Source organism: Dendrobates tinctorius, unplaced genomic scaffold (genome assembly GCF_039654945.1).
Source record: "Dendrobates tinctorius isolate UK_male_01 unplaced genomic scaffold, ASM3965494v1 ptg000107l, whole genome shotgun sequence".
Taxonomy (NCBI): Eukaryota; Metazoa; Chordata; class Amphibia; order Anura; family Dendrobatidae; genus Dendrobates; species Dendrobates tinctorius.
The window spans coordinates 1,644,308-1,663,396 of NW_027361775.1; the positions used below are offsets into that span (position 1 = coordinate 1,644,308).

At 46.3% G+C, this 19,089-nt stretch overlaps 1 protein-coding gene across 7 annotated transcripts in view; it reads left to right on the forward strand.

Annotated features, from left to right (window-relative positions):
- DST (dystonin) overlaps positions 1-19,089 on the forward strand; it is a 732,471-nt gene that overhangs the window by 291,512 nt on the left and 421,870 nt on the right. For all 7 annotated transcript variants that reach the window (XM_073589123.1, XM_073589125.1, XM_073589124.1 and 4 more), the window contains one exon: positions 6,687-6,806. In XM_073589123.1, the coding sequence (XP_073445224.1) occupies positions 6,687-6,806 (120 nt within the window). The remainder of the gene's footprint in view (positions 1-6,686; positions 6,807-19,089) is intronic.

The window sequence follows — 19,089 nt, forward strand, 5'->3', positions numbered from 1 at the left end:
AATAATAATCTTTAATAATAATCTTTATTTTTATATAGCGTTAACATATTCCACAGCGCTTTACAATTTGCACACATTATTGGCACTGTCCCCGATGGGGCTCACAATCTAGATTCCCTATCAGTATGTCTTTGGAATGTGGGAGGAAACCCACACAAACACGGAGAGAACATACAAACTCTTTGCAGATGTTGTCCTTGGTGGGATTTGAACTTAGGACCCCAGCGCTGCAAGGCTGCAGTGCTAACCACTAAGCCACCGTGCTGCCCAGCCACTGTGTTAAAAGCTGCTGTCAGAGATCGACAGCGGGATTAAACAAGTTAACAACAGTGTGCAGAGCTCCTCTCCATCTATAGTTAGAGACACATGATGGCTGATGATGTGGGCTTGGTACGTCATATGTCTGTAAGGGTAAGCCCTTCCATACATTTCTCCTTATCCTATTTCCTAATTATTTTTTTCTCTTCTTCCTGTGACTTTTTGTTTGAGAGGTGTCTCAAACATGTTGTTACAAGAGGCTGGAAGCATTTAGCTGAGGCGCGGCGGTGCTGTTACTTACCCTACTTTCATCACTACGCTCAAATAAACCATCATCAGGGGGTGGCACAGGTGTGGCTTGCCCTGCTTCTACCAAGATTCATTTCAGGGAAAGAGACTCAGGTTTTAGAAGCAAAGGCTGTGATGGCTGCTTAGGTGGCAACTAAAGATGTGGTCACTTCTTGGTCACCTCTACTGAACCTGGATGTCCTGTTTCAGGAGGGGTGATAGACGCTGCAGGAAAATGAGTGCAGCCCCCGCCTCTTGTGTTGTCCCATTTGAGACGTCTATCAAATGAAACGTCACAGGAAGTAAAAAAAAAAACAAACAAATTTAGGAAATAGCAGGATAGGGAGAATTGTAGGGAATTTAATAATAAAGCTAATTGCAGAAGTGATTAGGGCTTAAAGATAGGTATTTATAAAGGGCTTTATAAGTATGAGACCACCCTTTTTAAAGAAGCACTCCCAGAAAAAAAAAGTCTTATCTAATCCCGTATCAATATATATGTAGTATGGTTTGAATGAATTTAAATACTTCGTGATTGCCATCTTCTTTGGTTTCACATTGAGCCTGTGATAGGGTTACTTTGAGAAAGTGAATTCTGGTCCACACACAAGGTACAACGTAAATCAACTAGTCTGAGTTGTCACGTGGTTCAGAAAACGATCTGAGCTGCATTGCATTATTCATGCATTTTCTTAGAGAAAGTGAGGCTTTAGTACACACAGTGTGTTTTTTATGTGTTTTTGCAGCTTTTTTTCCTTGCAGAAATGGGTAAAAACGCTATGTAATCTTTATACAAGCTAATTCAATGACAATCCTGAAGTGTTGTGCACATGATCAGTAAATTTCCTTTGAGTATTTGCAGTGCATTTTTTCTGCAGCATATCAATTCTTCATGCGTTTCTGCAGCGTTTTTCAGCCATTGACTTCAATTAAGTCAGTCAAATCCGCAGCAAAAATGCAGGTATTTTCTGGGGCGTCTGAGAGCTGATGTTTTTAGTGTGGGAGGGGCCAATATCTATAGCCCCTTCCTAGGCTATTAACCCCTTCACTACCAAGGGTGGTTTGCACGTTAACTCCCGGGCCAATTTTTACAATTCTGACAACTGTCCCTTTATGAAGTAATAACTCTGAAACACTTCCATGGATCCCGGTGATTCTGACATTGTTTTCTCGTGACATATTGTACTTCATATTAGTGGTAAAATTTCATTCAAATAACTTGCTTTATTTGTGAAAAAAACGAAAATTTGGCGAAAATTTAGCAATTTTCCAAATTTGAATTTTTATGCCCTTAAATCACAAAGATACGGCACACGAAAAACTTGATAAGTAACATTTCCCACATGTTTACTTTACATAAGCACAATTTTGGAACCAAAATTTTTTTTGTTAGGAAGTTATAAGGGTTAAAAATTGACCAGCGATTTCTCATTTTTGCAACACCATTTTATTTTTATGGACCACATCACATTTGAAGCCACTTTGAGGGGTCTATATGATAGAAAATACCCAAAAGTGATACCATTCTAAAAATTGCACCCCTTAAGGTGCTCAAAACCACATTCAAGAAGTTTATTAACCCTTTAGGTGCGTCACAGGAAATTTTTGAATATTTAAAAAAAATGAACATTTTAACTTTTTTTCACAAAAAAAATACGTCAGGTTCAATTTTTTTTATTTTGCCAAGGGTAACAGGAGAAATTGGACTGCAAAAGTTATTGTGCAATTTGTCCTGAGTACGCTGATACCTGATATGTGGGGGGAAACCACTATTTCGGCGCATGGCTGAGCTCAGAAGGGAAGGAGCGCCGTTTGACTTTTTCAGTGCAAAATTGGCTGGAATTCAGATCGGACGCCATGTCGCGTTTGGAGAGCCCCTGATGTACCTACACAGTGGAAGCCCCCCACAAGTGACCCCATTTTGGAAACTAGACCCCCCAAGGAACTTATCTAGATATGTGGTGAGAACTTTGAACCCACAAGGGCTTCACAGAAGTTTATAAAGTACAGCGGTACAATTAAAAAATCATATTTTTTCCACAAAAATGATCTTTTCACCCCCAATTTTTATTTTCCCAAGGGTAACAGGACCCTAAAAGTTATTGTACAATTTGTCCTGAGTACGCTGATACCCCACATGTAGGGGTAAACCACTATTTGGGCGCATGGCAGAGCTCGGAAGGGAAGCAGCGCCATTTGACGGTTTTGGCTGGAATTGAGATCGGACACCTTGTCGCGATTGGAAAACCCCTGATGTACCAAAACAGTGGAAACCCCCCACAAATGACACCATTTTGTAAACTAGACCCCCCAAGGAACTTAACTAGATATGTGGTGAGAACTTTGAACCCACAAGGGCTTCACAGAAGTTTATAATGTACAGCGGTACAATTAAAAAAATCATATTTTTTCCACAAAAATGATCTTTTCACCCCCAATTCTTATTTTTCCAAGGGTAACAGGACCCTAAAAGTTATTGTGCAATTTGTCCTGAGTACGCTGATACCCCATATGTGGGGGTAAACCACTATTTGGGCGCATGGCAGAGCTCGGAAGGGAAGCAGCGCCATTTGACGTTTTTGGCTGGAATTGAGATCGGACACCATGTCGCGTTTGGAGAGCCCCTGATGTACCAAAACAGTGGAAACCCCCCACAAATGACACCATTTTGGAAACTAGACCCCCCTAGGAACTTATCTAGATGTGTGGTGAGCACTTTGACCCCTCCAGTGCTTCACAGAAGTTTATAACGCCCGGGCATGAAAATAAAAAAATCGTATTTTTTCCACAAACATGAACTTTTAGGCACCAATTTTTTTATTTTCCCAAGGGTACCAGGAGAAATTGGACCCCAAAAGTTGTCCAATTTGTCCTGAGTACGCTGATACCCCATATGTGGGAGAAAACTACTGTATGGGCACACTTCGGGTCTCGGAAGGGAAGTAATGATGTTTTGGAATGCAAACTTTGATGGAATGGTCTGCGGGTGTCATGTTGGTTTTGGAGAGCCCCTGATGTACCTAAACAGTGGAAACCCCCACAATTGACCCCATTTTGGAAACTAGACCCCCTAAGGAACTTATCTAGTTGTGTGGTGAGCACTTTGAACCCCCCAGTGCTTCACAGAAGTTTATCATGACCGGGCGTGAAAATAAAAAAATCGTATTTTTTCCAAAAACATTATCTTTTAGTCCCCATTTTTTTATTTTCCCAAGGGTAACAGGAGAAATTGGACCCCAAAAGTTGTTGTTCAATTTGTCCTGAGTACGCTGACACCCCATATGTGGGAGAAAACTACAGTATGGGCACACGTCGGGGCTCGGAAGGGAAGTAGTGACGTTTTGGAATGCAGACTTTGATGGAATGGTCTGCGGGTGTCATGTACTTTTGGAGAGCCCCTGATGTACCTAAACTATTGAAACTCCCCACAAGTGACCCCATTTTGGAAACTAGACCCCCCACGGAACTTATCTAGATGTGTGGTGAGCACTTTGAACCCCCAAGTGCTTCACAGAAGTTTATAACGCCCGGGCGTGAAAATAAAAAAATCATTTTTTTTCCACAAAAATGATATTTTTGCCCCCAATTTTTTATTTTCCTAAGGGTAACAGGAGAAATTGGACCCCAAAAGTTATTTTGCAATTTGTCCTGAGTAGGCTGATTCCCCATATGTAGGGGTAAAACACTGGGCGCATGGCAGAGCTTGGAATAGAAGGACCACCATTTGACTTTTTCAACTCATAATTGGCTGAAATTGAGATCAGACGCCATGTTGTGTTTGGAGAGCACCTGATGTGCCCAAACAGTGGAAACCCCCAATTCTAACTCCAACCCTAACCCCAACACACCCCCTAACCCTAATCTCAGCCCTAACCCTAGCCCTAATGGGAAAATGGAAATAAATACATTTTCTTTTAATTTAATTATTTTTCCCTAACTAAGGGGGTGATAACGGGGGGTTTGATTTACTATTTATGGCGGGTTTTTATTTTTGGCAGCTGTCACACGCTAAAACACGCTTTTTATTGTAAAAATAGTTTTTGCATCACCACGTATTGAGAGCTATAATTTTTCCGTGTTTTGACCCACCGAGTAATGTGAGGTCTTATTTTTTGCAGGACGAGTTGACGTTTTTATGGGTACCATTTTCGGGCACGTGACATTTTTTGATCGCTTTTTATTCCGATTTTTGGGACGCAGAATGAACAAAAACCAGCGTTTCATGAATTTCTTTTGGGGGGTGCGTTTACACTGTTCCGCGTGCGGTAAAATTGATAAAGCGGTTTTATTCTTCGTGTCAGTACGGTTACAGCGATACCTCATTTTGGTCGTTTTTTTATGTTTTGTCGGTTTTATGCAATGAAAACAATTTTATATAAAAAATAATTATTTTTGCATCGCTTTATTCTGCTAGCTATAACTTTTTTATTTTTTCGCTGATGATGCTGTATGGCTGCTCGTTTTTTGCAGGACAAGATGACGTTTTCAGCGGTACCATGGATATTTATATGCGTCTTTTTGATCGCGCGTTATTGCACTTTTTGTTCGGCGGTATTATAATAAATCATTATTTTTTGCTTCATTTTTTATTTTTATTTTTTAAGGGGTTCGCTAAAGGGGTTAACTAATGGGACAGTTTTATAGGGCAGGTCGTTACGGACGCGGCGATACTAAATATGTGTACTTTTATTAATTTATTTCCAAAAAATGAATTTATTGGGGGAATATTTTTTTCTCTCTAATTTATTTGGCGATTTTTTAAAAATTATTCTAACACTTTTTTTTTTTTTAACTTTATTACATTGTCCCAGGTGGGACATCACTGTCCTGTGACAGATCGCTGATCTGTCACATCACAGATCACTGTGACAGATCAGCGATCTGTCACAGGCACTGCTGAAGACTTCCTCATGCCTGCGCTTTGCAGGCACTGAGGAAGCCAGCTCCCCGAAGGCCCCCGTCACCATCTTGGATTCGGGGGCCTGCAGGGAAGGAGCCCCCGCAGCAGCGCTGCACATTGCGCTGCCGTGGGGGGCTCAGGGAAGTACGGAGGGAGCCCCCTCCCTGCCGATGCTTCCCTTTAACCCCCGGTACACCGCGATCATGTTTGATCGCGGTGTGCAGGGGGTTAACGTGTCGGGGGCGGTCCGTGACCGCCCTGACACATTGTGCCGGGTGTCAGCTGTGATAATCAGCTGACACCCGGCCGCGATCAGCTGCGCTCCCCCCGTGAGAGCAGCTGATTGCGCTAGACTTAATATTCCGTCCATGGGACTTAGGGCCCAGGTCACATGGAAGGAATATTACCTCCAATGTAGGAAAGGAAAAGGAGTTAATATCATCCCCCAGCGGTCTGCCTAGCCTTTGCTGATTACATTTTATACGGAGACCCTGTGTCAATTTTTTTCTGGAATCCCCTTGTAAAAACTAACCAGTAAAGGCTAAGCAAATAGCTGTGAGCTGACATTAATCACCTGGGAACCTTTATGGCTATTGGCTCCTTCCCAGAATATTATCATCAGCCCTCAGCTGTCGGCTTTCCCTCTGCTTGTTATTAAAAGTAACTGGGAGCCCACAAACGTTTTTTTCTTTAAAATTAACAGTTGCGGTTTGGTCACAGCCTATGTATGTATGTTCTGGTAATGCTCCTACATGAGCTGGTGACAATGTGTGTGTAGATTTGTGTATGAGTTTGTGTTTACTACTCGGCTTAGTAAAGAGGGTGTTGGGTTGACACCTTTTCATTACTAAGCCTAGGGCTGGCTAGGTGTCAATGACAGCTGCTGACACCATGCCCTAATCCCATTGTCCTGATGCCACTGCATCAGCATGAAAAAGGTGGTGTTGAACCAAGAAATTACATTACAAAACTTTTTTAAAAATATCTTTATTTATCTCAAAAATGCCTTCATTGCTGTACAAAAACGCATGCAAAAAATGCATACAAAAATGCAGCAAAAATGTGTATTTGCTGCAGCGTTCTTCCTGCCAAGAAGTGCAGAAACCTTATACTCAGCGTGGGTTACATACCCTCTGTGTTATTTATCACTCCCCAGTCCACCATAAACATACATGCTTTACTCTTTAATATTTTATAGGGAAGGATGTAATGTTGCTTATATTTATTTTCTTTGTCTTAGGATGTTGAAGTAAAGTGGATAGAATATCAGAATATGGTGAATTACCTCATCCAATGGATTAGGCACCATGTAGCATTAATGGCTGACAGAAATTTTCCAAATACTGCTGCAGAACTTAAGGTAAAACCTTGCTTGTTTTATAAATACCATATCGTTCTTATTCTGACGCAAGTCAGTGCTGTGAGACATTAAGATTGTCATTGTTTTCTAATACAGTCATGGCCGAAAGTTTTGGCACCTTTAATTTTTTTCAGAAAATTCAGAATTATTTCTCCCAGAAAATTATTGCAATTACATATGTTTTGTTATATGCATGTTTATTTCCTTTGTGTGTATTGGAACAGCACAAACAAAACAGAGAAAAAAAGGCACATTGGATATAATTTCACACAAGCTCCCCAAAATGGGCTGGAGAAAATTCTTGCCACCTTTCCAGAACTGTGGTAGACAACTTTGTTTCAAGCATATGATTCTCGTTCAAACTCACCTGTGGCAAGTATCAGGTGTGGGCCATATGAAAAGCACACCTGGAGCCAGATAAAATGAGAAGAAGTTGACTTAATCTTTGCATTGTATATCTGTGTGTGTCAAACTAAGCATGGAGAACAGAAAGATGAGAGGAGAACTATTTGAGGACTTGAAAACCAAAATTGTTGAAAAATATAAACAATCTCAAAGTTACAAGTCCTTCTCCAGAAATCTTGATATTCCTTTGTCCACTGTGCGCAACATAATCAAGAAGTTTACAACATATAACACTGTAGCTAATCTCCCTGGACATAGACAGAAAAGAAAATATTATGAAAGGTTGAAACACAGGATAGTCTGGATGATGGATAAACAGCTCCAGTCAAGCTCCAAAGAAATTCAAGCTGTCCTGGAGGCTCTGGTGCATCAATGTCACTGCAAACTATCCATCGACACTTGAATGAAATGCTATGGCAGGAGATCCAAGAGGACCCCACTGCTGACACAAAAGCTATACTGTCATTTGCCAAAATGTACGTGAGTAAGCCAAATTCCTTCTGGGAAAACGTCTTGTGGACAAATGAGGCCAAGATAGACCTTTTTGTTAAAGCACATCATTCTACTATTTACCAAAAATGGAATGAGAAAAGATGTTTTGGGGTTGTTTTGCTGCCTCTGGCATTGATTGCATCATGAAATCTGAAGATTACCCAAGTATTTTGGGTCGCAATGTGGTGCCCAGTGTCAGAAAGCTGGGTTTGCGTCCAAGGTCATGGGTCTTCCATCAGGACTGTGACCCCAAACATCTTCAAGATGTAATATTGAGGGAACACTACGTAGAGAGTGGACCCTCTGGGTCACGGATCCGGAGCCCCTGGGCCGAGCACGCCAGGTGAAGACCGACCCCTATACAGGGATCGTTAGGGGCAGGACCACAGAGGACGGAGGCGCGACAGCCGGAACCAAGAGGGACGGCTCCACGGACAAAAGGACTGGGAAGGTGACGGAGCGAATAACGAGCAAGGACCAGTGGCACAGGGGAGGAACACTACGGGAGAAAGACAAGTGGAAGACCTAGGCGGACTGGAGACAGAGGACGGCACAGGGAATGGAAGGAAGACAGCGCCCAGGCAGGCTGGGTGGAAGGGAGACACGAGACTGAGGACGACAGGGAGAAACAGGCAGAGAGAGGTTAAACTACAGGAAAACTGTAGAGGCCAGAGGGTGCAGAGAAACTACACAATCATCAGGCGTCCTCCTGACAGCGAGGACGCCTGAAATACAGCACACCCCCGGAAGTGCGTCCCCTGGACCCGCCCCTCAGCGCCGCCCACCGCTGGAGAGAGGGCGTGGGAGGCGGCGTGCGCGAACCAGGGGGCGGGAGCCAGGAGCCGCCGTGAGGCCGAGGGGACGGCGGGCGCGTGACCGGACGGGAGCGCGCAGGTGAGGGGACGCTGCGGCGCGCGCCGCAGCAGCAGGGGCATCGGCGGGCATACCCGCCGATGTCACAGTACCCCTCCCCTTACGTCCTCCCTTACTGAGATTGGCCAAAAACTTTTTCAGAATGCGAGGGGTGTTGATATTCTCCCGAGGCTCCCAGGACCTCTCCTCGGGACCAAAACCCACCCAATCGATAAGAAAAAGGGTCTTACCCCGGACTCTTTTCATAGCCAAGACGTCCTTGACCTCGAAGACGTTGTCCGAGATCGCAGGTGAGGGAGGGACGATGGAAACTGGTTGGAACCGATTCAGGACTACGGGTTTCAAGAGCGAGACATGGAAAGCGTTGGGCACCCGGAGCGAAGCAGGCAACCTCAGTTTGTAAGCCACTGCATTAATACGTCCAATCACTTCAAATGGTCCAATGTACCGAGGACTCAGCTTGTAAGAGGGAACTCTCAGACGGATATGTCGAGTTGAAAGCCAGACCTTGTCACCAGGATGGTATGGGGGCACGTCCTTCCGTCTCTTGTCCGCATGTTTCTTGATTCGGTCGTTGGCACTTTTGAGCGCGTCCCTGGTCTCTCTCCAAATCTGCGAGAATTCTTTAGCAAGAGAATCGGCTGCGGGTACTCCTGTAGAGGTGGAGAAAGGCAACGGAATACCTGGGTTCTGACCGGTTACCACAAAAAAAGGTGACTTAGTGGTAGATTCACTGGGATGATTATTGTGCGAGAATTCAGCCCAAGGTAAGAGCGCAACCCAGTCGTCCTGATGAGCGTTGGTGAAGTGACGTAGAAAGGTGGTTAACCCCTGATTAATTCGCTCCACTTGCCCGTTGGTCTGAGGATGATATGCGGAGGAGAAGTCAAGAGATGTACCCATAAGCCGGCAGAGTGCCCTCCAGAAGCGGGAGGTGAACTGGACCCCCCGATCCGACAGAATCCGCTGAGGAAGACCATGCAGCCTGAAGACCTGGTGGATGAAGATCTCAGCCAACTTCGGGGCGGATGGTAGTCCCGGTAAGGGAATAAAATGGGCCATTTTGGAAAAACGATCTGCCACGACTAAGATGGTGGTACATCCGGCTGAGCGGGGTAAGTCAGTCACGAAATCCATGGCGATCTGCTGCCAGGGGGCCTCAGGAACTGGCAACGGGTGAAGAAGACCGGCGGGCAAAGTCCTAGCCACCTTATTCTGGGCACAGATTGTGCAAGAGGCCACGTAGTCCATCACATCCTGGCGAAGCGTGGGCCACCAGTAATACCGGGACAGCAGTAAGAGAGTCTTCTTTGTCCCAACGTGTCCAGCAATTTTGGAGGAATGTCCCCAACCCAACACCTCTATACGTCTGCTTGAAGGGACGAAGGTCTTACCGGGCGGAGGGATAGCAAAATTCACAGGAGCCACGGTGATCATCTTAGTCGGCTCGATAATATAGGATGGGACTTCATCCCTCTCTGAAGACTGCAACGACCTGGAAAGGGCATCGGCCTTGACGTTCCTATTACCGGGTCGGAAGCGAAGTTGGAAGTCAAAGCGGGAAAAATACAGGGCCCACCGGGCTTGCCGGGCATTGAGCCTTTGGGCAGACTGCAGATAAGCCAGGTTCTTGTGGTCCGTGAGGATGGTAAAGGGATGTACAGCCCCCTCGAGTAAATACCGCCATTCGGCCAAGGCCATCTTAATGGCCAGTAATTCTCGATCTCCAATGGAGTAGTTGCACTCCGCCGGTGAAAAGACTTTAGAAAAAAAACCGCAAGGAACCAGCCGTCCGGACGAAGCCTGCTGGGACAGGACCGCCCCCGCTCCAGTGGAGGAGGCATCCACTTCCAGGACAAAGGGTCTGCTGGTCACAGGCCGATGCAAAATGGGTGCTGACGAAAAGGAACGTTTCAGAGTTTGGAAGGCGTTTTCCGCTTCAGGGGACCAGGTATTGGGCTTCGTTCCCTTGCGGGTCAGGTCCGTGATGGGTTTGGTAACCGTAGAAAAGTGAGGCACAAACTGACGGTAATAATTTGCGAACCCAAGAAACCGCTGGATGGCCTTAATCCCCACTGGACGGGGCCACTTGAGTACCGCACCGAGTTTTTCGGGATCCATCCTTAGACCGGAGTCGGTGACGACATATCCCAAGAAGGGTAGAGACGACTGTTCAAAAAGGCATTTCTCGATCTTGGCGTAGAGTTGGTTCTCTCGAAGGCGGTGCAAGACCAAGCGTACACTTTTGCGATGAGAGGGCAGATCGGGGGAGAAAACGAGAATGTCGTCCAGATAGATGACAACACAGGAATAAAGTAGATCCCGGAATACCTCATTGATAAATTCTTGGAACACAGCGGGGGCATTGCAAAGGCCGAATGGCATGACTAGGTATTCATAATGCCCGTCACGGGTATTGAAGGCCGTCTTCCACTCGTCCCCAGCACGGATCCGGACCAAATTGTAAGCTCCCCGCAGGTCTAACTTCGTGAAGATCCGGGCTCCTCTCAGTCGGTCAAAAAGCTCCGGAATCAACGGAAGGGGGTAACGATTTTTGATGGTGATTTTGTTCAGGCCCCGGTAATCTATGCAAGGCCGCAGTGATCCATCTTTCTTCCGGACGAAGAAAAAACCCGCGCCCGCGGGAGAGGAGGACTTTCGGATAAACCCCTTGGACAGATTTTCGTGGATATATTCCGTCATGGCAGAGATCTCGGCTGGAGAGAGAGGGTATGTTCTACCTCTGGGAGGGACCGCTCCAGGAATCAGGTCGATGGGGCAGTCATAAGGCCGGTGCGGAGGCAGGGAATCCGCCTCTTTCTTGCAGAAAACATCAGCATAAGCGTGGTATGGCACAGGAAGACCAGGGAGGTCTGCAGACTTAAACTGAGGATGGGAACGAACCAGGGTACGCAAACAGTTTACATGGCAGGCGTGCCCCCAGCGCAGGATCTCCGGAGCGCCAGTCGACAACTGGCTCATGCCGCCTAAGCCAAGGTAGTCCCAAGAGAATGGCGTGGGATAATAGAGGTAGAACATAAAAGGCAATCTTCTCAGAATGAAGTGCGCCAATTTGCAGGTTTACTTCAGTGGTTACCGTGGTGATGAGCCCAGGAAGAGGTTTGCCATCAACGGAGGTGATTGCTCGAGGGTTACTTAGGACGACCACGGGAATCTGGAGTCTGTCAACCTCCTCCTGGTGGATGAAGTTGCCTGCCGCGCCCGAGTCCACATACGCCTCCACAGAGCTACGCCCCCGTCCTGAAATAAGTAGAGCTGAAACAGTAAGTGGAAGAGAGGGGGTAGAATCACCTAGGGGGCCCTCTCCTACCTGGCCTAGGCGGATGCGTTTCCCGGTCTCTCAGGGCAAGTGCGTATGAAGTGATTGGCCCCTCCACAATAGAGACAGAGTCCCTTGGTCATCCTCTCCTTCCGCCGTAGTTCAGACAGCTTGATGCGATCTACTTGCATAGGCTCAGGGGTAGGGTTACTAGGGGGAGCAACGGAGCGCGGAATGGGAGCTTGGTATAATCTAAAGGGCCTCTTCTCCCTGGCTGACTCTCTAGCGCGTTCCTGAAAACGCAGGTCAATACGGGTAGCCAGGGAGATGAGATCTTCCAGGGTGGTGGGAAGGTCACGCCCGGCCAACTCGTCTTTGATTTTACTAGAAAGGCCTCTCCAAAACGCACCAACCAGGGCTTCATTATTCCACCCCAGCTCTGAGGACAAGGTCCGGAAACGGATGGCGTATTGCCCTACCGTGAGGGACCCCTGGCTGAGGTTAAAAAGGGCCTCTGTAGAGGAAGCATGACGTCCAGGTTCATCAAAAACCTTACGGAATGTCTCCAAAAAACACTGAATGTTGGTCACCACCGGGTCATCCCTCTCCCATAAGGGGTTCACCCAAGCCAACGCCTCCCCCTCTAGATGGGAGATTATAAAGGCCACCTTAGCACGATCCGTGGGGTACTGTTGGGGTAACAGATCGAAGTGCAATCTGCATTGATTTAAAAATCCCCTACACAATTTAGGGTCCCCACAGTACCTGGGCGGTTTACCGAGACGGGGAGGGGGACAAGAGACGGCGTCCCGGGCTTGGGAGGAAGCGGCCGCAGAGGACTGCAAAGAAAGCAGCCGATCATCCACGGACGCCATATACCCCAAAATGTGAGACTGAGCATCGCGCTGTTGTGCGAGCTCCTGCTGGAGACTGACTAAGAGGGGTGCGTGCGCTGGGTCTGCGGTTTGGAGAGCGGAGAGCCGGGAGTCCATGGACTTCATGAACGACATGATACGGGTCTGATTCTCTCTAAGGAAAAGCAGTTCCTTTTGAGTGGCAGCCGCGGCACCGGCGGGGTCCATGGCCTGATGATACTGTAATATTGAGGGAACACTACGTAGAGAGTGGACCCTCTGGGTCACGGATCCGGAGCCCCTGGGCCGAGCACGCCAGGTGAAGACCGACCCCTATACAGGGATCGTTAGGGGCAGGACCACAGAGGACGGAGGCGCGACAGCCGGAACCAAGAGGGACGGCTCCACGGACAAAAGGACTGGGAAGGTGACGGAGCGAATAACGAGCAAGGACCAGTGGCACAGGGGAGGAACACTACGTCAGAAAGACAAGTGGAAGACCTAGGCGGACTGGAGACAGAGGACGGCACAGGGAATGGAAGGAAGACAGCGCCCAGGCAGGCTGGGTGGAAGGGAGACACGAGACTGAGGACGACAGGGAGAAACAGGCAGAGAGAGGTTAAACTACAGGAAAACTGTAGAGGCCAGAGGGTGCAGAGAAACTACACAATCATCAGGCGTCCTCCTGACAGCGAGGACGCCTGAAATACAGCACACCCCCGGAAGTGCGTCCCCTGGACCCGCCCCTCAGCGCCGCCCACCGCTGGAGAGAGGGCGTGGGAGGCGGCGTGCGCGAACCAGGGGGCGGGAGCCAGGAGCCGCCGTGAGGCCGAGGGGACGGCGGGCGCGTGACCGGACGGGAGCGCGCAGGTGAGGGGACGCTGCGGCGCGCGCCGCAGCAGCAGGGGCATCGGCGGGCATACCCGCCGATGTCACACAAGAATCACCAAGAAATGGATGGAAGCAAAGCGCTGGAGAGTTCTGAAGCGGACAACAAAAAGTACTGATCTAATTCCCATTGAACACATTGGAAAGATCTTAATTTTGCTGTTGGGAGAAGGTACCCTTCAAATATGAGAGACCTGGAACAGTTTTCAAATGAACAGTGGTACAAAATTCCACTTGTGAGGTGTTGATGGCTATAGGAAGCGATTGATTGCAGTTATTTATTCCAAATATTAAGTTAAGGGTGCCAACAATTTTGTCCTGACCATTTTTGCGGTTTTGTGTGAAATTATGTCCAATTTGCCATTTTTTCCTGTTTTTTTTTGTGTTGTTCCAATACACACAAAGGAAATAAAGGTGTATAACAAAACATGTAATTGTAATAATTTTCTGGAAGAAATATTTCATTTTCTGGAACAATTTTAAGGGTCCATGACTGTATATATCTAATATAAATCTATAAGATTGATTAACAGATTATCCACTTCCACAGACTATCATGTAGACATACAATATGTCTATGTGAAGAAGTTCTCTCACTATTAGATTTCCTTAAAAGTATAGTAAAGGCTAAAATATTCCCTTATTTTCAGTAAATACTCTCAATCTTGAAAAGTATAGTTATTTTTTATAGTTAGAGTGCCTGAACCAGGGATACTGCTCTATGCAGTTCCCACTCCCCCAGTCATTAAATGTAAACTGCTGTAGAGGGAGGGCACTATGGAGCTTTACATTATAGAACATAAGTAGTATTTTGTATAAGAAGTTATGTAATGTATCTTATCAGAGAAATTCATCTTCTCCACTGTTTCTCGAATTTGCCATCCACAAAAAAACAGTCACCTCTGTCTTTCTCATACAAGACAGACTGCCAGCTCATTGTGGTGTGATGCTACACAGCCCATTATACTCTATGGAGGGATGACTGTGAGGAGCAGAGTGAGAGAACAGCAAAATAGAGACTTAGATACTCTCTGCTGAGCTTTCTAACAAGTCTTGCCTTACCCCATTCACATCTACACTTGTTGTGAGTTCATTTTCCCCTTCGTCACTGGATTCTGGTGAACTCCCTATTCTGGTGAAGGAAGGTAATGAGCCTGATTATCAGGCACCTGAGTCTAATGAGGATGACTGGCTGAGTGGAGTCACAGACTGGATATAAGGCTGCCGACGCCCTTCTGCCCTGCTGGTGATTTCTCTGTGGACTCCTAGGACACCAGTCTGATTCCTGCTCCTAAAGCTAAGTTTTCTGTTTTGGCTGTTAGCCTTTTTGTTTTGTTTTTTGTTTTCCTTGCTTTTCAGTATTCTGCCATCCCCTGCTGGGGTGAGCTGAATCTCCTTTTGCCTGTAGCTCTGTCTTCAGTATATTCCTGAGTGCTGACATAGCTTTTTGAAGCCTAGCGTTTTCAGGGCCTTTTTCACTGTCAGTTTGTTGGCTCTTATTTTCATAGGGTTTTTCATGGATTGCAGACAGCAGCCTTCCTGTCCTTTCCTATGTAGTTAGCTTGGGCCCCTCTTTGCTCTGTCTATCTTTCTGTCTGTGTTAGTATTTTCATCTTGCTTCACAGTCATATGTTGGGGGCTGCCTATTGCTTTGGGGTCTGCTCTGGGGCAGTTTAGATTTCCCCTTTCTTTCTTTAGGCCTATTTAATTCTCCGGCTGTGATCGAGGGGTCTAGGGCATCGTAGGAACCCCCCACGGCTACTGCTAGTTGTGTTGATAGGTTCAGGGGTCTGCAATCCGATAGCTGCCAACTTCTCTGGTTTTCTGGACTTAGCTAGCATTTCTGTTTTTGCCTCCTACGGTGACTCAATCATAACAGAATCACCCGCCATACCGCAGATCCTAGGGTACTCAATTGCAGGAAAGAATTGTGTTTAAAAAAAAAAAAAAAAAAAAGGGTGTGTGTATATTCTTTCCTCTATATCTCTGAGGCCGTAGGGGGAATTTTTTTTTCTCTCAATGGAGATAAAGCAATTGTCTGATCATGTGGAGCAGCTCGCTGCGGAAGTGCGGGGAATTTCCGCCTACCTTGCTCGTTCGCATGCTGTTGAACCAAAGATCCCTACACCTGATGTATTTTTTGGGGATCGATCTAAATTTTTGAGTTTCAAAAATAATTGTAAATTATTTTTTGCCTTGAAGCCTAACTCGTCAGGGAGCTCCGCGCAGCAGGTTAAAATTGTCATCTCTTTGCTGCGTGGCGATCCCCAGGATTGGGCGTTTTCTTTGAAACCAGATGATCCTATTCTGACTAATGTGAACGCATTCTTTCAAGCTTTGGGGTTGTTGTATGACGAACCTAATGCTATTGATCAGGCTGAAAAGACCCTGTTGGCATTGAACCAGGGTCGAGATTCTGCAGAGTTGTACTGTCAAAAGTTCAGAAAGTGGGCGGTCCTTACTACCTGGAATGATAATGCCTTGGCTGCTCTCTTTCAGAAGGCTTTGTCAGAAGCCGTAAAAGATACTATGGTGGGATTTCTTGTTCCCTCTGGTCTGGACGATTCTATGTCATTAGCCATTCAGGTTGATCGGCGTTTACGTGAACGCAGGATTGCACGAGAGGTGTTGCCACCGGTTGAACAGACGTCTGAACCTATGCAATGTGATAGAGTATTGTCTAAGGCGCAACGTCAGGAGTTCAGAAGGCGTAATAAGCTGTGTTTTTTCTGTGGAGATGCCTCGCATATTATTTCTGTTTGTCCTAAACGAGAGAAACACTTTGCACACACGTTTTCTGTTGGTGGTGTTCAACCTAAGTTTCTTCTGGCAATTACTCTGATCTGCTCCCTGTCCACATTTTCCGCCAAGGCTTTTGTGGATTCGGGAGCAGCACTAAACCTAATGGACTTGGATTTTGCTAAACGTTGTGGATTTCCGATGACACCTCTGCAGACGCCTATCCCTTTGAGGGGGATTGATGCTACTCCTTTGGCTAAAAATAAACCTCAGTTTTGGACCCAGGTGGTCATGCGGGTCGCCCCAGACCATCAAGAAAATTTCAGATTTTTGGTATTGCATGGTCTGCATGATGCCGTTGTTCTGGGGTTTCCCTGGTTGCAAATTCATAATCCAGTTTTGGATTGGAAATCTGTGTCTGTGGTGAGTTGGGGTTGTCGGTGTGCCTTTAGTGAGGCTCCGGTTTTTTCCATCTCTCCTCAGTCGCATGATGTTCTTGACTATTTGGCGGACTTTTATGATGTATTTAGTAAGAATGAGTCTGCGTCCTTGCCTCCTCATAGGAGTTATGACTGTGCAATTGAACTAAGCCCGGGGTGTAAATTTCCCAAGGGTCGGCTCTTCAATTTATCTGTACCCGAGCACGAGGCTATGCGGTCCTATATTAAGGAGGCGTTGGAGAAGGGTCATATTAGACCATCCTCTTCACCCTTAGGTGCAGGTTTTTTTTTTGTGGCCAAAAAGGATGGTTCTTTAAGGCCTTGTATTGATTATCGTGCCCTCAATAAAATTACTATTAAATATCAGTATCCGTTACCCCTGATTTCGGATCTATTCTCTAGAGTTAGAGGTGCTTGCTGCTTTACCAAGCTTGACCTCAGGGGGGCGTATAATCTTATCCGCATTAAGCAGGGAGATGAATGGAAGACGGCGTTTAATACTCCGGAGGGACATTTTGAGTACCTGGTGATGCCTTTTGGGCTCACTAATGCCCCTTCTGTCTTCCAGTGCTTCATGAACGATATTTTCCGAGACTTTGTTGATAAATTTTTGATTATTTACCTGGATGATATTTTGATCTTCTCCAAGGATTGGGATTCTCATGTGGAACATATTCGGACTGTGTTCCGGATCTTGAGGGAGAATTCCCTGTATGTCAAAGGATCGAAATGCCTTTTTGGAGTACAGAGGATTTCATTTTTGGGATTTATTTTGTCTCCGTCAACTATTGAAATGGACCCGGCCAAGGTACAGGCCATTTATGATTGGGTTCAGCCCACTTCTTTGAAGGCCCTCCAGAAGTTTTTGGGTTTTGCTAACTTTTATCGGAAATTTATAGCAAAATTTTCTAGTATTGCAAAGCCATTGACTGATCTGACTAAGAAGGGTGCTGATGTGTTGAATTGGTCTCCTGAGGCTGTTGCTTCCTTTCAGGAGCTGAAGCGAAGATTTACCTCCGCCCCGGTTTTGCGGCAACCTGATGTCTCACACCCGTTCCAGGTAGAGGTGGATGCTTCTGAGATTGGTGCAGGAGCTGTTTTGTCCCAAAAGGATCCTGTAACATCTAAAATGAATCCCTGTGCTTTCTTTTCCCGAAAGTTCTCTCCATCTGAACGTAACTATAATGTGGGGAATCGGGAACTGTTGGCCATGAAATGGGCATTTGAGGAGTGGAGACATTGGTTGGAGGGAGCTAAACATCCAGTTGTGGTCCTCACTGACCACAAGAATTTGATTTACCTAGAGTCGGCTAAACGCTTGAACCCTAGACAGGCTAGGTGGGCCTTGTTTTTTACACGTTTTGATTTTGTGGTCTCTTTTCTTCCTGGAACTAAGAATGTAAAGGCAGACGCCCTCTCTAGGAGTTTCTTTGCTGATTCTCCTGTGGTAACCAAGACTGCTACCATCTTAGGCGAAGGGGTAGTTCTTTCTGCCATCTCGCCCGATTTGAGACTTGCTCTGCAAGAGTTCCAGGAGGACAAACCTGAGCGTTGTCCCAGTGGAAAGTTGTATGTTCCTGACCAGTGGAAGAAGAGAGTGATGTCTGAAGTTCATTGCTCTGCATTGGCTGGTCATCCAGGTATTTTTGGTACTAGAGATCTGGTGAGTCGCTCTTTTTGGTGGCCCACCTTGTCTCATGATGTCAGGAATTTTGTGCAGTCCTGTGGGACTTGCTCCCGGTCTAAATCTTGTTCTCGTTCTAGTGGGTTGTTGATGCCTTTGCCGGTCCCCAGGAGGCCATGGACCCATATTTCAATGGATTTCATCTCTGATATGCCGGTCTCTCAAAGAATGACTGTTATTTGGGTGATTTGTGATAGGTTCTCTAAGATGGTTCATCTTGTACCACTCCCTAAGTTGCCATCTTCCTCTGAGTTGGTGCCCCTGTTTTTGCAACAGGTGGTTCGCTTACACGGGATTCCTGAGAACATTGTATCTGACAGAGGAGTTCAGTTTGTGTCTAGATTTTGGAGGACTTTCTGTTCCAAGCTGGGAATTCAGTTGTCCTTCTCCTCTGCTTTTCACCCTCAGACCAATGGGCAGACAGAGAGAACAAACCAGACCTTGGAGTCGTATTTGAGATGTTTTATTTCCGCTGATCAGGATGATTGGGTTTCATTTTTGCCCTTGGCCGAATTTGCTTTAAATAATAGAGCTAGTTCTGCCACTTTGATGTCACCTTTTTTTTGTAACTTTGGGTTTCATCCTCGATTTTCTTCAGGGCAGGTAGAGCCTTCTGCCTGCCCAGGTG